The following is a 21,918-nucleotide window of genomic DNA, read 5'->3' as shown; positions in this document are numbered from 1 at the left end:
CAGTCTTCAGACCGAGAATCTATGTGTCTTGCCAGAAGCGTGAGAATGACAGGATAGTTACATGGACTCATTCCCTGTGGGCAGTGTACTGTTTATCCTGGCCGTCTATTGGGTATATACAGAAATAATCTTTTCTTTTTAGTCTGCCTTATGGATAGTATGGAAGCTTATTATCTTCTTGTTAAGAGTATGTTACTAATTTTGACTTCATCATAAATATCTTGAGTTCTCTTGAAAATGAATAATATTTCTATGAATATTAAGGAAAATGTAACTTTTCTTTTCTCAACGCCGTAATCTGTTTTTTCCCTCCCTTCTAGCTATTTATCATTTCTGTTTTTCGAAAATATATGATGCCATGTAACACATGATGATATGCATGTCATTAGTGTTTGTTTTCATACTTTTTGATTCTGTTTTTATTGAAATGAGTTGATAAGTTTCAATTTTCCTGTTGAGTAAAGTATTTTATTGAAAAGCAATTTTTTTTACCCCACATTATATCAGTTTGATTGGACGCAGTTGCTCGTAGTATTAAATTGCGTTCCATAAATGTTGCATTTAATTATTATTTTTCCAATTAAAATGACTGAATTATTCGATCACTTTCGAACATTTTCAAATTTTAAAAATATTTATTGTAATAATTTCCTTTTTTTGCATAATATTCTATTAAATATTTGAAATTCTACCTAGCAGAATTTCTTTAGAATGAAGATTCTGTTTCTACATATTTGTTATCATATTTGTTCAAACTGCATTAAGAATATTATTTATGTAATTAGTTTGATGGCAGTGAATCTGTTACAAATTTCGAGAGGTCGACAATTCCTCCATCGGTTACTTCTTGTTAATCGATGTTGGATTTCCTTATTTTAGTTTTACATTTTTTTGCTGTTTGGTAATTTCTAGGTTTTCAAAGGTCCGTTTGACTGACTGCTGCTGATTTTTAAACTTTATTTGATTTTTTTTTAAAAATTTATTGTGAACATTGTTTTGTCTGTATGATTTGATTTTCTTTATGTTGATTGAAATAAAACAGCTTCAAATATCTTTCGAAGCAAGATTGAACAAAAGACTAAAATTGTACTCTCTCTCTCTCTGTATATAATATAATATGCACTCACAATGTGTGTGTGTGTCTAACTTTCTGTCAGATCAATAAGAGATGATTATTTTCAAATCGCAGTTTTATTAATTTTCTTTATTAGAACAAAAGTTAATCTTATTAAATTTAGTTTAATGTTCTTTGTTTAAACTATGGCTAGGAACCAGAATGAAAACTCTCCACATCGATGTAGAAAACTGAAGTCAAATCGAAGTCAATTAGAGTTTATTGGCTTCACAAAAATACGGATGAGCATATATATTTTTTTACCCTGATCTTTAGGTGATACTGCAGTTAAAAAGTTAAAATTACAGAAAGTAATCCCTGGGAATATTGAGGAATCTGAAACTTAAGTTAAGTTATTTTTTTTTTTAATGTCAATTCAACTGGTTAAAAAAATAATTAATTTTTAAATTGCAAAGAATTTAATTTCTCGTGCGCGCGCGCACCACGCAATTATTAGTAAGAATTCATTTATCGTATAAAATACATCTTTTTCCCTTTTTGTATTGTTTATTCGATCAGTACATTGAATCTTCGTTTTGTGAGTTCTGTACTTTTTTCCCCCCACTCTGTGGACATGACATCAAGACCTTGATGAAGGCATTCTAAAAAAATAATTCAACAGGACAGAGCAGTAATTCCATTATACGCTTCCAGGAAAACTCTTTTGCGTGTGTATCCACAAGTTGATTGCGAGTGCGAACCCCACCTCTGTTTCATTAAGGAGCCGCTCCTTTCATTTGATTGTCAAAGAAAGTAATATTGAGTCATGCATTGTTCCCATTATTGATCAATACCAGAAATGCATTCGTTCGAGTCTCTAAATCGAGCGCTCACCAAGTACTGCACCAGACTGGAATAAATTGCTGGGCGCAGGTGCTATTGAGAACTCTCCCCCCGAAAGGGCACGGGGGTGAAAAGGGGAAATCGAAGGATTACTACCGAGGTTAAGTTTGGACAATGCTGTTTCGAATGGATCGACCCACTGCTTTCATTACGACATGCCGTTAGATAGACTTTCTGATTGGTGAGGGAGCATGTTTCATTTCGCTCCCTGTCCACTCATTTCTTGGCTTTTGTTAATTGAGTCTGCTTCTATTGAATTTTCCTTGTTTGGAATTCAGTAAATTAGAAGAATCACATTTTGAGTAATTAACTCCCTAAAAAGGCACAAGCAGTTTTTTTAATTTTTTTTTCTTTTTTCAAAATTTACATTTTACGTTATAATTAGAGAAAAAAAAAAGCTCATTTATGGCCAAAAAGTATATATATATATATATATATATATATATATATATATATAATATAAAATTTTGTTGTTATGGCTGTTGTTTATAATACGATCGGTAACATATTTGCCACCGCCCAATACAAGCAATTACATTTTACTGACAATAGAAAAACTATGAAATGCAAATAATTTCACAAATAAATATACATTTTTGTAAAACTATTTATTACACATTATATAAATGGTAGGAAAACCAAATACAGTGTAAATTACCAAAATTATTTTAATTATTGCATTATTTTTAATTATTCTGGTGAAACAACATAAAACAAGGAACTGCACAAATTGAACTTTACATGTTGAACATGACACTTTTGTCCATTTTTGCTAAGTTTTGGTGCTACAATGTTTGCAAGATATTTTAAAGCGGTGGTAAGATATATACCACCGATTTAAAAAGGGTTAAAAACATTAGAATGTGTAGAAACAAAGCAGTTTAATCCTTTTTACATGATATGTTTATATTCAACCTTTTATAATGTGCTTGGAATGGAGTCTTGATATGTTTTTAAGATATATGTTTAAAAATATGAAATAAGGAATATATAATTAAGAACCCTTTTATAATTATTTCTTAATTTTTTATTGAGAGAATGCTTTTAATAGTGTGAATTAGGAATCTTCTTGGCAGTCGAAAATGCATCGGATTATTGTATGTTTATAAACTAAGAGATCCCCTCCCCCTTTCTTCAGTGGGAGGCGGAATTCTGTGCATTCTGTGCATTTCTGATTAATACACACAATATGTTGGTATTCATGTATTTTATTATGAAATTCGTATTTTGTTGTTATATTAATGTGTAATCAGCTTAATATGTTTCCTCTCTGCACCGCTCATTTTATCATAGCATTACTTTAGTTCTCAATGCGTGCATGTGTGAACATTGAAAATATTACTTTATCTTTGGGCAAATTATTTATTTTAAATTGCATGCATTAAGATGCAATTGCTCGATCTAACTTATTTGTGCTGGAGGACGGGCATTTCTTCTAATGTCTAATATATATTTTATTGTATTTTGAATAATAATAATAAAAAAAAATGGGAAAGGCACAAAATGATTCATTATTGAGCTGTGCAAACTTCATATTCATCAGTCTGAATTGGATAAAATTTTTGATGCTAACTAAAATTCTGAAATTTTGTCATTTTATAATAAAGCATTCAGAAATTCCATAAGCCGGTTTTTCAGAAATACACGTTAAGTCAATTTAGTATTATTTCACTGTACCTTGGAATCCTTTATTTTGGTTCATGCGTCCCTGTTGATATTTTTATTTACGTGCCTTACTTTTGGTGTTTAGTTCTCCCGTATGATTTAGCATCGATATGTGTTTTTTCAGTAGAATAAGAAAAATCACCATTTTTCGATGTGCCTAAGTTTTTTTTTAGTTCTTATTTAACTCTGTTCTCCAAAAAATATTATTTAATATATTCGATCATCAAAATTAACTAATATTTATAATTTAATCATAAATTTCAGTCATCAAATTATAATTTTGATGGGACTCCAAAAAATTGTGAGAAATAAAATAGCTTATCAAAACTTTCTCAACTGCGAGAGACTTACCATAGTTATTGAATTTTGATCTGATAGAGAAAATGAATGACTAAAATTTCTTCCAGTAGACGGCGTTGTGTTATTATCTTATGAAAGTTTGCAGCTTTCACGAATCTGTTCAATTCGCAAGAACGCATTGTTTTTAAAATATATTCTATACTTTCATGAGTTCTGACAGATTTGAAGGGTGGCATCCATTAGGTTGGTGGTACGATGAACTATTTCAGACAATTATTCCATTCGATTTTGCTTAAGCTCGCTTTAGATTGTGAAAACTTAATGCTACAAAAAGCAAATAAATGAGAACAATACTTAAGTGCTGGTAAATTAACATCTCTGGTTATTGTTTGTGCCATATTGTTCTGTTATCTCTATTAATAATGAAGATGAATGTGTGTGTGTGTGTGTGCTTTATACGTCAATCCATTTGACTTATAACTACTAAGTTTGGCCCATATAAATTTTGGAGGATGAAAATGCACAGCTAGAAGCAGTTTTTTATATTATATTTTAATTAGAATTTTAACAAATTCGGAATTAATTTTAATTTTGAGGTTTTCCTGCAATGAGTTCGAGCCATTTCATGATTTAAAAAAAAAAAAGTTTTTGATTATACCAATTTAAAAGGTGTGCAATTTTTTTTTTCTTTTTTTTTTTCCGATTTTTGGCCAGCAGCTAAAATTTAATTCTCTCTAATTTTCAATATTCTTCTGCGTCGAAGTGTAAATTGCTTTCATTTTTTCATTAACTATTTAAATACGAAAATGTTTTGCCATTGTTGAAAGCTAAGGAAGAAATATTTTCCTTAATACCTTTGCAGTTTACAAAACGAATAACTAATCGGTATGGTCTTCCCGAAACGTTCTCGCACGATGAAGGTGTTGTCTCCTCCCTTCGTATAAAATTATGACTTTGGGTAATGCCACGAATGCCTTGTATAGTACAAGCGAATAATAATTATGAAATATTGATCTTTGATTTGAATTTAACATTTTTAATGAATTCATCGTTTGACCCTGGGTAATTTTTTAATGACTAGTCGTTGGTATATTTTTAATTGTACATAAAAACCGAGTTTGTCTTTTAGACGTGTTTTCCAACCAATTAAATCCAAAATTTGACATAGAATTACAATTGTAGCAACAAAGTCTCATACCAAATTTCATATATTTAAATCATTGCGATTTTGATTTTACACATTCACATGTTTGTGAAAGTAGATATTGAAAGGCGGAAAATAATCGATCGACGGTAAATTCCTTTACGGATTTGGTTCCAAATTTGATTGGTATCTACACATTAGATATTAAATCTGTGTACCTTTATCCATCTAGCTGTCTTCGTCGTAGAATTAATGTGTTAGATTATGTTCGTACAATCGAACTTTCTCTGAATGGATTTCCGTGGAAATTTAATGGAAATCTATAAATTTGATATAAAGATCAAATGTCGAGTTTCATTCATCTAGCGTTTTGAATTGAGTTGAGCCACAGAGACACGAACGTACAGACAGATAAACATAATGTCAAAATTTGTTGTTCGAGCTTACAGAGATTTAAAATGTGAAAATTCTTCAAAATCTCAAATTCGATTTTTTCTTTTTTGTAAATGATTATAATACTTTCTCTGTACTTCGTGTATTAAAAGCTGAAATTGCAACTATGTAAAAGTTAAAAAATAGATGAATTATTGTTTGACAACCGAATCTAAAATCCTCCGCGCTTTTGCGCATACGTTAGGATGGGTTTAATTTGGGAGAAAAATAAAAATAAAAAAAAAAGTGAGAAGAATAATTTGACAAAATAGGAGTGAGAGGAGGACAAAATAAGGGTGGCAGGAAGAGATGTGAGACAAAATAGAGGTGAGAGGAATATAATGAATGGAGGAGATATTTATATTTAATTATAAAATAAAATACCGGAAATGCGCAACCCCTTAGTGAGATGGAATCGTCGAAAAATGGCCGTCTCAGGATACAGAAATGAACAGTAAGCAATTATATTTTTAATAGCGTTATTATATCGTGGGTCTCGTCTCCATACGTAAGGTTATTAAAATAAAATGGTCTAATAATTTAATCGTAACTATAGATTGTTGACTGAATCATGGAAATAACATTTTTTAAGGGATTTCTTGAAATTAAATTCAAACAGTATCTCTGACAAACCTGTTAACCACCAAAGGCAGCGAATAGTGTAATAAAAATTGGATGAAAACTTGGAACCTAAAGAAGGGAGGAATATCACCCGATGCAGTAACAAATCATTTATTAGTTTTAAGTACAAAAAAGTTTTTTAATCTGTGCCAACTTATGATTTGTCGTTAATCAGACGATAATATTGTATTTTTGCTCTTTTGGAAATAATTATCGGTATTTCTTCAAAATTAAAGAGGAAGTAAATGAATCATTTTTTTAAAATTTTATTCGGGATTTATTTAGAAATACTTATGATGAAGGAAATAATACAACAATGGATGTCAAAGAAATTATCCATATTTTATTTAAAGTCGCATTAATTTTCCAGTATATCGTCTTTCTTAAAAAAACAAAAAATAAAATGTGGGTTTAATAATCTTGCCTCAGTCATGAATTTTTCTTAATTTAAAAGTGGCTAATATCTAAAAGATAAGATGGTGTGGAAATGCATTTATTTACCTCTGAGCTTCCCATGCCTTCCCCCTTCCCTCTTCTTACTATTTTCTTTTTCAGGGAATAAAAAAAAGGGGGGGGGGGGTGAGGAATTATCCTTTCGACCCGTTAATTTTAATTGCTTGAAATTGATATGGGATTATTATTTTTTTTCTCTCTTTTAACTGGTGCCTCTTGTTACAAGTTAATCCTGGATCTCCAATTTTTAGTTTTTGATGGAGAAAGTTTTAATTAAATGGATTTAAATATTCAGTTGAATAATTTTATCTTCTCAGTGCAAACTTATGAAGGAAATTTCTTTTTCTATTTTTGTCAAAGCTCATTTCGGAAACAAATGCCTGATTTTGTCCTTTGCAGAGATTCATTGTTGCAGCAGTGCCTTTTTTTCCATTTTTCAGATAGCTTGGAATAAATTTCATAATTAATTAATAGAATTTGCCATTTTTTTAAAAAAAAATCAACAGAGAATTTGGAACAGAAAATTTCAGGTTGAAACCTGATTCACCAAAGATCCGCCGTATATCTTACATTCTGGTGCACGTTAAATCTGACGTCGTGGATTAACTTTGCTTCCTTATGTATGATTTCCAATTTTTGTGAAGGAGGTACCAATTCAGATGTTACCCTCATCATCTGACCACAGTTCAACATTACAAGGTCCATTCCAAAGAAAGTCCTAATATAGCTTCCAAAGGTTAGGTCAGTATAACTAAGCTTAACTGAACTAAAATATTGAAAGAAAATTACATGGGATTTTTTTTTAATAAAGATTTACATATTTGTTTTTATTGGAATTAGAAAAATCGTACACTATAGAACTAAAGTCTGAACTTGAATACATTTCACTTGATACATTGTTTTTTGTTTGAATAGCCAGTGAATAATGTCATTTTAACTTTCTTTTAAAATGGAATTATTTTATTTTTATGGTGGAATTGCTTCTTGTAAGTATTTCATTACATTTCAAGAGTTTCTAGGCTACAGAATGTGATTTAAATGTTATATATTATTAGATTCCCGAAATCATATAATTACGTGCATCATAATTTTTACTTTCTCGTATAAATAGTATAGAGAAAATCTTGCAATCGTCAAAAATTCGAACTCAAGATTTTGACGAATCTCCACGTTTTAGACCTCCATGATTTTGAAAAACACATTTTTCGACAATGTCCGTTTGTCAACTTGTCTCTTTGTGACAAAGATTCTCAAGAAGCTTTTGAGCTTGACGGATGAAATTTAGTATACAGTTCTTAGACCAAATGTGTAAATTTCTGTGAAATTTTGAGCGAAGTCTGTTCAGAGAAAATCTGTTTGGCGGAGTGTTTGAATATTAATTTACAAGATAAATTTGGTACACGATTTAACATATAGTGTGAATACCGGTTTAAACCGAATCTAAACGAGGGCTTGATTGTCTGTCAGTATATACTTTCACAAACATGTAAACATGATAATTTCAAAAACGCAATGACTTAAATATGTGGAATTTATCATGTGGTTGTTACAAGTGTAGTCTTGTGTCGATATTTTCTTCTAATCGGTTTGGAAATCGCGTCTAAAACACATTCGATTTTCGCATCTATTGCTTTCTAATCTGCATGGCTGGGATTAATTGCCAAAAATTTCGCCAAAAATCACACGATAGATTCAGAAAAAAAAAAAATCACGTTAAAGGTTAATATTATAATTATTGTCCACCAATGCCTTGCAGGACATTTCTGGGATAACGTCTTTATCAATGAATATCTTTTTGGAGTGACCACTTCCGCTAGTTTGATATATATATATTTTTAAAGCAAAGGATTTTTATTACTGACATTTTGCGTATGAATATTATGAGAATTTTTGCACAGCAGGTACATTTTTTAAACTTAATATTGTACTGTGATTTAGATTTTTATAACATATTAATAACTTTATTATACTCTTTAATTCATTTCATCTAAATTATGTTAAAAGAAATTATATTTATTTGGAACTGGAAAGTATACGTATATAATTTTCATTTAATTTATACGAAATTAAAGAATTCCGCACGTCTTATTGGAATTCTTTTGTTTGGCGGTTTTACGAGGTTTTCGGGAGATCATAAATTTCATCTTCATGAAATAAATAATTAATTTATTAAGATAATAATAATGTTCCTAATATAAATAATAATCGATAGTAAATAAAATGAGATAAAAATTTATAAAATAAAAATTTACGTGACATGTGATGTCTTCGGCATTTACCCGATAATTTTTCCATGGCAACAACGAGTTGTCTCCAGACGGCATAGTGTTAATGCGTTAATTTGCTACTTTCTACTTATGTTTTTTATACATATAATATTTAACTTTAATAAGATATTTCATTGACACCAATTTTCATCTTTGAATTTTATGGAATTATCAAATTTTTCATATAAGATAAAACTTAAAATAGTTTTATTTCTTGATTTTATAAATTAATCAAACATAATATTTTAATGGAACATTTAAGGAGCTATTGAAATCTTTCCTTTTCGACATATTATGACATATTTGTATCAAATCAAACAATAATATTGACATACTTCACAAAAACGGTAGTTTTAATCGTATTCGATTTTTTTTTCAGTTGCTACATAAAAATTATAGAATGAAAGTTTTATAATTTATTTAAAGTAGAACATTATAAAAAGCTAGAAAAAGTTAGAAAAATGCTTTTGAAATCATTAAAAAAAATTAATTTTTTACCTTATTTGTGCAGTTTTATATATTAAAAATATTTGGTTTAAAAATGTTGCTGAAAATGTTTAGAAACCTTGTGAGAAATGATGTTATGCTGTGATAAATTTGGTTGGCTACAACTCTTATGCTTGCAGCTAATGATTTTCAACTTATATCCTGCCTCAAACCTTTCTCAATTGCTGTGGAACCCTGTGTTAAATATTAAGTTCTGTGTCTGCAATTTTAAGAGAGACACTCTATTTTAATACCTTGTTACGAGTGTATATGCAATATTAGGAAAGTGTATTCTCCATTAAGCTCCTACCATTATATGTTTCTGCTTTTTCGGGATATTACTTAGTGTTCTTTCTTTGGATGAATATAAAAATAAGAAGCGGTACAGCACTCGTATGAAAATGTACTTGTGTGTTTTTTTTTTATACTTTGAAAAAAATGAAGGGAATACATTTATAGATACTCATGAATAAAAGATGTTTCGAAGAATGCATGTGTTAGTCCTTGTTTGGTTCATACATCTTGTCCTCCGTTTCAGTAGAATCCTATTTGTTTTTTTTTTCGTTGGAATACATTCGCGAGATTATTTTGACAGTCCATTTCTTTTCGCGTGAGTCGAAGTAATCATACTTAAAAATAAGAAAACTTGATACTTAACTAAAGATGCAACAGTATTACTTTCTTAGTATTATATTTGTCCCATTTTTTTAAATTTATTTTACTAAATGTTTAAATTTCCACGAAAAGATACTTAAAGGTTTTTTTTTCTTCCTATGATTACACTGAGACAGTATTAAATTTCTTGTGATCTTGAGAACTAACAGAATATTTAATGCGCGCAATTTTTGATTCTCCAAAGGAACGAGATGTGCTCTTAGAAGATTTGAGAATTTTCGGAATGATTTTTTTTTTTACAACATATATTTATTTAGATGTGGGCAATAGATTATAAGGGAGTCGTGTAAACAATTTCTTCAATGTGTTTTGAAGAATTCCGTCTTGATGTATATGTATTTCTCTCAGAATGTGTTTACCTAATACTCGAATGCACACATCGATTATTTCGGTCATCTTTTTTGAACACACAGTTTTGTGAAGATGCATTCTTTGAAAAATAATCTTTAGTCTTTGAAAAATTTTAAGACGACGAAGCCTTTCTTTTTATGTTGCCTGATTTATTTGGAAATGCTTTTCTTTTTCTTGTTAAAGTTGCTTTTAGTGTAATTGATTTACTTCAATATACGTGTTTACGTTCTACCTACACACTAGGCAATCATAGTTACCGGCGCATTAATTTTAATTTTTTATTTTAGATTTATCAGCTAATTTATTCAACTTAATTGTAACTTAGGAATATATAATGTTTTCGTTGGAAGGTGTTTTGTGATCTCTGAATTTACTTATTTTATAATTCAACATGTTATTATTTCTATCCTATTCCTAAGCCTACATGCTTCGTTATTAATTGTACTGTTTTTTAATGCATTTAATGAGATTTTTTTTTTTTTAGTAAAGAAATATCTGTTAATTATTTTGCTAATAGTTTTTGCTTGTAAAAATAACTTGCAATGTCTTTCAGCTTTCATTATTTGCTTTTTAATTTTTTTATTAAAATTTTTTGAAATATAAGTCATGCATTTTTTCCAATTTTAATTTTATGATTATAACTAGCCGCCTTTGGCGACCAGCCGGTTCGCCAATCTTAATGTTCGTTAAAATTTTCATAATTAAATATTTTATGCAATTCCTACTTTAATAGCTTCTTCATCAAAATATTTTAAAACTTCAAATTTTGATAGGCATATAATTCACTCATAATATTATAAACGCCTTCAGTCATAACGTAATATGTATCTCTCTCATTTTCTGTTGGCTCCCATAGAATTTATACTTTAAATTAAAGTGGAAAGGATAAATCTGCAATTAATATAATAACATTTTTTACTGAAACAAAGTATTTTTTTGTAATATGATTACTGAAAACAGTGACTGAGCGTTTAAACTTTATGGCCACTAAAGAATATATATATCTTAATTTATGTAATATCTCAAGAATTTGTCAACAAAATTTTCTCAAATTCATCATGACCAGATCTATTAATTAACAATGTTTAATTTTAAATGCATCAAACACTAAGAAAATAAAACGAATCGTTTAAAATAATCGGTTGAAAACAGGTTTAAAAAAACTAATTAAAAAACGATGTACTTAAAACTATAAGCATATACAAAAAATATATAACTAACATAAATACACTTTAATTACAAAAGCATGCAATTAATCTAAAAATAATTTAAATCATCCGTTGATAATGGTTGTCATGTCAACAATCAGAAGACAATTCGCGTGCGTGAATTTACAACGCCAGTTACGGTAACGCAAATGCGTGAGTTTTTCTAAGCCAGTTGGGGTAACGCTTTGCAGATTAGAAATTTTTATTTCCTTTATTCTGTTTTATTTTAATTCAAAAGTATTTCAGAATTAATCTGAAAGGTCGGTTAATTAATAATGTTTAATTTTAAATGCATCAAACATTACGAAAATAAACAGAATCCTTTGAAATAATCAGCCGAAAAATCTTAAGCCTAGCCTCATTACTGTTGGGAAAAAAAAAAACTTACTCATTTGGTGGTAGGGAAAATGAATAATTTTTTGTCGAGAAAGTTAGCTTTTAATTAATAATTAAAATTCTAATTAAAAATTAAAAAAGGGACCCCAGGTGCACATTGCCTACCTCTAAGGTATACATGTACCAAATTTGGTAGCTGTAGGTCAAATGGTCTTTTCTGTGGAGCGCCAACACACACACACACACATTGAACTTTATATATAAGTATAGATGTTTTTTTTAAAGCAAGCGAAGAGGGGAAAAAAACTATTCTAAAAAATTGGGTAAAGCAGGTGTTCTTATTAAATAAGTAATTTTTTAAAAAAATGAAACGAAAAAGGGGAAAAGTTATTCTATAAAATTGTGTAAAGCAGATGTTCTGTCTTAGAAACTTTTTTTCCCTTTCCAGCTGTGTTGCCATAGAAACCGGCGCACAACTGTTTACACGCTTATGTTTATCTATTCAGATTTTATAACATCTAATCAGAGTAACGGTGAATATCAGTGTGTTCGTGTTCGTCAATAAATGTTAATTTTTTTAATAACATGATTAACGAAAACAGAGTCACTGAGCATTTAAACCTTATGGGAACTAAAAAATATCTTTCTTAATTTATGTAATATCTCAAGAATTTGTCGACCAGCCGGTTCGCCAATCTTAATGTTCGTTAAAATTTTTATATTTAAATATTTTATGCAATTCCTACTTTAATAGCTTCTTCATCAAAATATTTTAAAACTTCAAATTTTGATAGTCATATAATTCACTCATAATATTATAAAGGCCTTCAGTCATAACGTAATATGTATCTCTCTAATTTTCTGTTAGCACCCGTCAAATTTATGCTTTAAATTAAAGTGGAAAGAATTAATCTGCAATTAATATAATAATATTTTTTACTGAAACAAAGAATTTTTTTATAATCTGATTAATGAAAATAGTCACTCAGCGTTTAAACTTTATGGACACTAAAGAATATCTTTTTCAATTTACGTATTATCTCAAGAATTTGTCAACAAAATTTTCTTAGATTCATCATGAGCAGATCGATTAATTAACAATGTTTACTTTTAAATGCATCAAACACTAAGAAAATGAAACGAATCGTTTAAAATGGACGGTTTAAAACAGGTTTTAAAAAAACTACTTAAAAAACGATGCACTTAAAACTATTAGCATATACAAAAAATATATAACTAACATAAATACATTTTAGTTACAAAAGCATGCAACGAACCTAAAAAAATTTTAATCCAGTCCGCATCCGTTGATAATAATTCGTCAACACAATGCGGAATTAAGAACACAAAGCGCATGCGTGAATTTTCAACGCCAGTTACGTAACGCAAATACGTGATTTTTTTTCTACGCCAGTTGGGGTAACGCTATGCGGATTAGAAATTTTTAATTTCCTTTATTCTGTTTTATTTTAATTCAAAAGTACTTCAGAATGAATCTGAAGGATCGATTCATTAACATTGTTTAATTTTAAATGCATCAAACATTTAGAAAATAAACAGAATCGTTTGAAATAATCCGCCGAAAAATACTAACCCTAGCCTCATTACTGTTGGGAGAAAAAACAAACGGAAGCCTTACTCATTTGGCGGTGGCGAAAATGGAAGATTTTTTTGGCGGAAAAGTTGGCGGTGGGGAAAATGGAAGATTTTTTTGGCGGGAAAGTTAGTTTTTAATTAATAATTAAAATTTCAAAAAAAGGGACCACAGGTGCACATTCCCGACCTCTAAGGTATTCATGTACCAAATTTGATAGCTGTATGTCAAATGTCCTGGCCTGTAGAGCGCCAATACACACACACACACACACACACACACACACATTGAGCTTTATTATAAGTATAGATTATGTTATTACAAATCTCGATTTCGTTTGTTAAAGCATATGAATTATATCAAAATGCATCCGATCTAATAATAATTTCAATTAACATCAAATTCATCATAGAATAATTGACGCATTTTCTTCCTGTAAACACATTTCTATGAAGCATTCTTACAAGATTTGACAAATTAGAAAATCCAGTTACTTTGTGTCGATTAATTTTCTTATAGACGACATTTGTTTTACATACCGCTCTTTAATAAAGAAAATTTTTTTTATTTAAATTTAGTTTTATATGAAACACAAGTAGTCTAAATGAATATATATGACTTTTTTTGGTAATATGTGTTGTATCTCTGAAATTAATGATTTTTTTCATTTTGCAGAGATGGTCGCCTCCAGGAAGGCGACCAGATTCTGGCGATCGACGGTCAGCCTCTGGACAGCAACATCTCCCACCAGCAGGCCATCAGCATCCTACAACAGGCTCGTGGCTTGGTGGAACTGATCGTGGCACGGGGTGGAATCGCGACCACAGAGCAGAGCTCCTTGACTGCTGTGTCTCTGGAGCGGTCGCCTTCCGCAGTCAGTGACGCGTCCAAGGGCTCAGATATGGTAGTAAGTAGACTTTTGCTTCCTCAGATCAATGTGAAATGAAGTACTGCATGTTGAAATTGGATCCATTTCAATTCGATTTGCTGTAGGCCAAAAGTATAGGAATTCTATGAAGCTGCAGATCTGATGAAATGATATAATATTGTGATCTGGATTTCTTTGTTTTTGTGGTTAGAAAAGTGGATTTTGTAATGCATGGTGAACAATTTCTTACATAATATTGTCTGGCGACAAATTTTGTGAAGGTTTATTTCTATTCCAATGTAATAATTGTCCGATCTACAAATTGGAACGTCCGTATTTTCTCAATATTGTCTGGAAACTGGATTGGCTTCACTCTGACGATACTGAACATCCTTTTTTCCTTCTTGGCGGGTCAGATACATTACACTTAGTAGGAGCATTCACAACGCAATTCCTTTGTCTTTCTACCTGAATCTGGTTAAATCTTGCCAAATATCATTTTCTTATTCTGCAACAGAGCAATGTCGATTATTTTTGACCTTACAGTAAATAGTATGTGTATGGACATGAGTACTTATAATATAGTGCAGTACAAATAAAGTAATCGTAGCCAATTCTGTTCTATGAATGGTTTATTTTGTTCTAGCTTTTTGTCAGGTTGTTCTGGTTTTCGAAAAGGTAATTTACCTTTAATGGCTTCTATGTTGAATCCGAAAATTTTTTTAAGATGTATTGGAATTCCTTCCAGGAAGCTGCTATCACATATTTCGCCTTCGACTTGTAATTGAGAAATATGAAACTATAGTTATTCACAAATATGATTAATTTCAAAATATTCCACATAAAGTTTCGGAACTGGGTTTAAATCTGTCTGTATGACTATGAGTTACAGAATTTTCTGATTCGATTTAATTAATGAATTACCGTATAGATTTTTTTTTTGTACTTTCAAATTGTTTACTATCAAAATGTTATCAGGCAGAATGGCTAAATTGCCGAATAATAAAGGATCTCAGTGATATTCCTTCCCTATTAAATTAATACAGTAATTGACTCTTTCATTGACTTTATTGAAATCCACTCATATTTTAAACCATAACAGCAGGTAAAATATTATAAATATACAGAAATTAACCTTCCGTATATTTATGAATGTATGAATTATTGTGAAAATGTGTTACACTCTATCTTACTTGCTATAATCGTCATTGAATTCCAAGTACCTAGATTTCCTGAAGGATGCTTTAACAAGTTTCTAACGAAACCAGACTCTTAACTTTACTACTTAATGGTGGAATTAAGTCCTTTTGCTTATAAGCGATTTGTGTCAGGTTAGTCATTAGTGACTCAAAATGTTGGATATGTGCAGCATGTGAAAGGAAATGTCCTTTTCCCTCCCCCGTCTCTCTGTATTTCATGTCTTTTTTTACTTTTAGTTGTCGCCTTTGCCGATCGCCAAGTTTGCCGAAATTTTTGATTGTGTTTAATATTAATTAAATTTGTTATGCATGATTCTTTCATCAAAGAATCTTTATCAAATTCTGATAGTCATGAAAGTTTTCTTATTTTAATAACCTAATATCTATGCTGTTTTTGCCTTTCATAAGTATTGCTAATCTAGGAGAGTACCGTGACATTATAGCGCCATTAAAAATTAATTATTCGTAAATCCATCTTTTTGTTATTCATAAATCCGTCTTTTTGTTATTCATAGTCTTACGCTAATGTAACTTTATTTTCCTATTCTTCACGTAAACTTCGCATATAATGTGCAGAATTTTTCCTTCTTAACTTTTAGTTACGGAAGAAAATCACATGATTGAAAATTTGATGAAGTAATGGGAACATATTTGCAACAATGAAATTTATTGTCGAAAATTGTATAAAAAATATTTTTTTTAAAAAAAATTCGAAAATTCAGGTAAAAATTATGTAGCATATAACTGAATATTATTAAATTGCAATAATAATATTGCACACACACACACACTGATTTATTATTAGTTGAAATAATATATATTCTGACATAAATGACAATGCAATATATCAGTTATTTTGTTTGTTATTTTATCCTTGATAGGTTATATTCACTTGATCTCCAAATATTAACCCTTTGCACTCGGAAAAGTAATCCAATGCATAATCATTCACCTAATAGAAGGGCTTGTTTTTTGTTCGAAAAAATAAGTAATATATATATATATATAGAGAGAGAGAGATGTTTTAAGTTGAATTTCCCTGAAAAATTAATCTACATCTTTTTACTCTTCTGTAGGTGTTTTTAACAATAAAAATTGAAAAATAAATAAATAAAACGTCAGAAGGATGCACTGTCTTGAATGGTGAGTGAGAGGTACCATCCGCGTGCAAAGGGCTAAAACATCTTAAGAATCTTATAGGGATGTTTTGCAATTCCAGCTTAAAATTAATTCTACATTACATAGCTATAGCTTTTGAACTAATTCAATTATTCGCAGAAAATGATCCTCTAAAGATGTGTTTAGCATTTCCGTTTTTGTCATGCATTTTTTAGTCATTTATTTTTGTAATCTACAAATAAAATTTATTGTTTAGAAAATGCTGACAGAATGTTGTTAACAGAAGAACAGTTAGATCACATGGACCTAAGCAGTCTTTCATTTTGTTATCGCGTATGATTCTAACGTGGCATCTGTCCTGAAATTGATTCAACAATTATTCTGATTAAATCTTTTCATTATCAGTCTCGGGGATTTGGTAAATCATTTTAAATCGTGAAAACCCAGGACAAACATAACATTTATATCGTTTATATATAGGACAAATATTAGAATGTCCCAAAAGTTTTTTTTCTTTTCTGGTCGCGCTTTGAATGGCCTTATCTGGCTCTGCTTGTGCAAGCATGCAGGCTTATCTATTAGCCGTCTATGTCATCGGTTTCACTCGTACGAGAACTTTACTACACCCCAAAAAAAGTTCTTTTATCCAATTGGTGGGATTAGAAAGGCATAATTTTCTACGGGCTCCTTCCTCATGGTGAAACAATAAATTCTACGAAATACTGTCATCAACTGGATCAATTAAAAGTTGCCGTAGCAAAAGAAAGAAAAAAAAACCCGGCCAGAATTAATGAATCGACGAGGCGTTGTTTTTGATCATGATAACGCGAAACCACATATTGCATCAGTCGTAAGACAGAAGCTCTTACAGTTTGATTGGGATGTTTTACCGCATTCTGAATCTCTCCAGATCTTGCTCTATCTGGTTATTACTTCTTTCTGTTTTTAAAATACTCTCTTCGCAATAAGCACTTTAAATCTATCATCGAAATAAAAGCGCACTTCGATGTTTCTTTAGTGTCTAAAACGCAACAATTTTGGAAAGAAGGCATAATGAGGCTTCCTGAGAGATGGAAGAAGGTAATATAGCAAAAGGGTTCTTATATAACAAAAAAAATAAAATAATAATATCTTAAACAATAAATATTATGTATTCATTTCATATTAGAAATAAGAAAGAAACTTATGGGACACCATTAAAATATAGGAAGCTTTATATATATAGGACAAACATTTATATCGTTTAGAAAAATTATTAAAAAATGGGATACAAATGAATATTTTAAATTTATTATTATTTTACTTCTGCTTGGATCAACGTTCGAGAAGGAAACGCCTGATTCTTCTACTTATACCGAAGTACTTCTAAAACAAATTAGATTGCTTTGGTTTCAAGTAAAACCGCATTCATTTTTTAAATATTACTTTCCGACCGAAGCTTGAAGATTTTAACAAGATAAATATGTCGGAGAAACTAAGAAGTTTTTCCGTCTGGAAAAACATTTACCTATTAGAGGCATATGGCCATTAGAATAAAAATCACAGATAAGGAAAGTAGGCTGCCTCTCCCGGGCCTTGAATAAACATCGGTATCTTTTGAGAGATTAAAAAAAAAAAAATTCCGAGTTGGCATCGATTTTGATATTAATGGCTCAAGTTTACGCATAAAACAGTTTATGCCAATGTTTCTGAGCAATCATCTAAAGGTGGATCCGAGTTTGGTAGAGCAGAAAAGGTGTATTCGAGGGAGGATATGTTGAGATGTTTTGTGTAAATTTGTTTTCAGTGATTTATGTTATGAGATAATGGACATAGAAAAAATGAGGGGAAAAAAGTATTTTTTCTTAAAACGCCCTTTTTTTCCTTCTTTTTACTGCTGGGATTTTCTTGCTTGATTGCTTAATCGATAGTCACGAAAAGAATGCAATCTTCTTTTTGGGGGGAATAAAAACCTTGTTTTATAAAAAAATTTCCACTTATTATCTTAATTTCCTTTCAGGATTTTTTTTTTCCTCGCCGTTTTTATTCTGGTTTCTTTTCTGTCATCAATTTGGAAAATTCTGTTTTCCTGTAACATATTTGTTTTTACCTTTTTGCTTTCATAATTCCCCAGCTTGTTGGTCGAGAGGCTCTTTGCTACAGTTAGACAAGAAAAGTTTTTTTCTCAATTTTTTTATGTAGTTTTTTTCAGCCTTAGTTCGTTTACGATGAATTTCAAGTTCGTATAACAAATGAGTCACGTACCCATAATTAATTTATTTGGAAAGTGTTGTTAAAACTGAAAGATTTAAGAAATAATGTTTTGTCCTTTTTTTTTATGCGTCATCCTTTTCCTTTTTTTACTATATATCGGTATTAAAGTTTTAAATATTTGTTCTTTTCTTTTTAAGTGTAGAAGCTATATTGAATTTAAATAATTGTTTTTGATTTAACTCATTGAATTTCATTTTATTAAGCATTTTATCATACGGCTGAGGCTGAAATTTTGTAATAAAAAATCCAAAAAGGGGGGAATAATTTGTATAAAAGTTTATTGTTATAGAGATCATCTTTTTTTCGTTTACTTCAAGAAAGAAGTTGAACAGATTGTTTTTGTACATGTAAATTTGTGTAGCATAAAAAGTTATTGCCGACACTCAAGCCATCTAATGAATTAAGTTCTTGCGGGTGTTTTGATAAATTAGAAAAACAATGAAAGGATTTTGATGAATTAGATATTGTATAAAGAAAGTTCTGTCACTTTTCTAAAATAAAATAGTGAAAAACGGAATATAAACAATTCATTATCGCTAAGAAATTATGAATGCAAACCATCACCACCACCAAATTGTGTCATTTCGCAATGAGATCATTGATATTGTATAATAAATGTATTAAAATTATAAAGTAGCAATAAGATGTTATTCTCTCTTCGCTACCCACATCCCGGCCTTTTTTCTTCTAATTTTTAGGTTGAACGCTGTTTCAGAAAATATATGTTTATAGTAAATGTATAATTATATAGTTTAGCTCCACAGTTATTATTTGTTTTTTGCTTCTAGCGATAGTTATTTTATTTTTCTTGACTATCCCCCCCCCCTCACACACAAATGCGGTTTTGAAAAATTTATATTTTGTAGTCGCAAACATCTTTGAAGCAATGATATATATTACCATATATATAGGACTCGGGAATCACAACTATTTTTTATAATCACGCACATTTAAATACATTAAGGACGGACAATTACATTAATATAAAGGAAATGAACATTAAACAGATTTCGTCGAATACGTCGCAGGATTAATTCACATGTTAATATCGCAGTCATTGCATGGCACTATTCGCCGTTTCGTTAGCTGCATTCATCGTTTCACAGCTCTCGTCCAGACCTACGTCGCATCCTTCGTCCAGAGACCCGTCTGATCTCACGCGTCTTTACTTTCGTTCAGACCCGTCTGATCTGTACTCCGTCTAACAAGCATCAACACCTGTTGGCCAGCAGATGGTGCTCGTCATCAGGCGATTGTCACTACATATATATACTTTCTCCTGTACATAGTATGGAAAAAGTATTGTATTCGTAAAAAAATGCGAACTCGAGAGTTCGATAAACACATTTTTGGAAAATGTCTGCCTGTCTGTGGATGAAATTTATTATATGGTCCTTAAGAAAAATTTGTAGGCTTTTTTTTTTAAAATCAAATTTTGAGCAAAATCCATTCAAAGAAAGTTTGTCTGTCCAGCTGTTTGAATATACGTTTACATTATAACTAAAAACCTAGTGAACTGGAGGGATAAAATTGTACATAATTTTAACATCTGGGGAGTAGACATCCATGAAATTTTGAGCTAAATCGAACAAGGGCGTTGACTGTCTATCGGTCTGTACTTTCAGAAACTTATCAATTATAAAACTTATAAACTTATAAATTAAAACGCAAAGGCTTAAATATATCAAATTTAATATTGGATTTTATAAAATACAAATGTAATTTTTTTAAAATTAAACTTTTGTTTCAATCGACTGGAAAAAACTCGTCCAAAATAAAAATTCGGTTTTCGCATATTATGAACATTATGCAAGAACCTCCACCCCCCTCTCATTTCGGCAAGGATCACCTGATAGATTCAGTAAAAATGCTGAATTCTCTCCAAAGATTAATCGTATTTATTGTTCTTTGGGGTAAACGTTTCATTACAGAGTAACTTTTGAAACCATGTTAATGTGAGATGACCCTTAATTGATGACGCTTAAGATTAATATATATTGGGGGAAAAAAAGAAGAAAAAGAAACGGAAATGGGAATTCAAATTTCTGAGTAAAAAAGAAGTCAATCAGCACGCGCACACACACACACACTCATTTTCCAAATCTTGTATTTCCAGTCCAAATGTTTGAATTTTTAGATATTTTAACAGACAATAAACTCTCCAACTTTTATTGACTTTTTTTATTGCTCCCTTTCATTTAATGGACTGCGCTCTAAAATGCGCGATCTTTTTCATTATAAATAAAAAATTCTTACTTCTACTCTACTAGTTTCGCTACTGTTTGCGATAAAACTCTACCGACTCACTGGTGGGAGACTATTGTGGTGGTAACATCATAAGCCAGATAACTTCCGGAGAAGAGTGTACACTTTTGTCTAATGGCTTTGTTACTCGGCTATGAACCCTAACGTTGCGAGTACGAACCTCAACTTGCACAAAATCATTTATTTGGCGTCTAAATGTTTTTAGGCCTGCTACTATCAACACTAACAAGATCATATTACTTATTCGGTAATATCATTTGATTTCTGAATGCTGTCTCTGTATAAACAGATTAAAAGTATTAACTCATCAAAAGGAATAATTTTGGGGTAAAGTTTTTTATTGGATCTATGTGTTAATTCAAATGACTTAATCATAACTGTTGGAAGCTTTGTTCAGTATCCATTAAATGCAATATGTTTTTATATTTTAGGAATTTTGAAATATATGCCATGTAGATAAATATTTAGCTTAATATTACTGAATTTGAATGTCGTTTTCAATCAATCGATCAATCAACAAAATTTTATTTTTTCAAAAATGTAATTATTTCTTATATTCTGGGAACTTCCGTTTTGTCTGTCTAGATTTTATAAATGTTTTATTAAACATGGTCTTCTGATTATTGTAAAAGGATTTCCATTTTATTTCATATTACATAAAAGTAATTTATTTTAATATCTAATGCATCAATACAAGGATACAACAAACGCAATATAGGTAAAAA

At 30.2% G+C, this 21,918-nt stretch overlaps 1 protein-coding gene across 5 annotated transcripts in view; it reads left to right on the top strand.

Moving 5' to 3' along the window:
- Nucleotides 1-21,918, top strand: part of LOC129956829 (inaD-like protein) — a 924,555-nt gene that overhangs the window by 224,108 nt on the left and 678,529 nt on the right. For all 5 annotated transcript variants that reach the window (XM_056068787.1, XM_056068794.1, XM_056068783.1 and 2 more), the window contains one exon: nucleotides 14,165-14,396. In XM_056068787.1, the coding sequence (XP_055924762.1) occupies nucleotides 14,165-14,396 (232 nt within the window). The remainder of the gene's footprint in view (nucleotides 1-14,164; nucleotides 14,397-21,918) is intronic.

This window comes from Argiope bruennichi, chromosome 2 (genome assembly GCF_947563725.1).
Source record: "Argiope bruennichi chromosome 2, qqArgBrue1.1, whole genome shotgun sequence".
Lineage (NCBI taxonomy): Eukaryota > Metazoa > Arthropoda > Arachnida > Araneae > Araneidae > Argiope > Argiope bruennichi.
The sequence above is the reverse complement of the archived record's forward strand: the minus strand, read 5'-3'. Positions and strand labels throughout refer to the sequence as shown.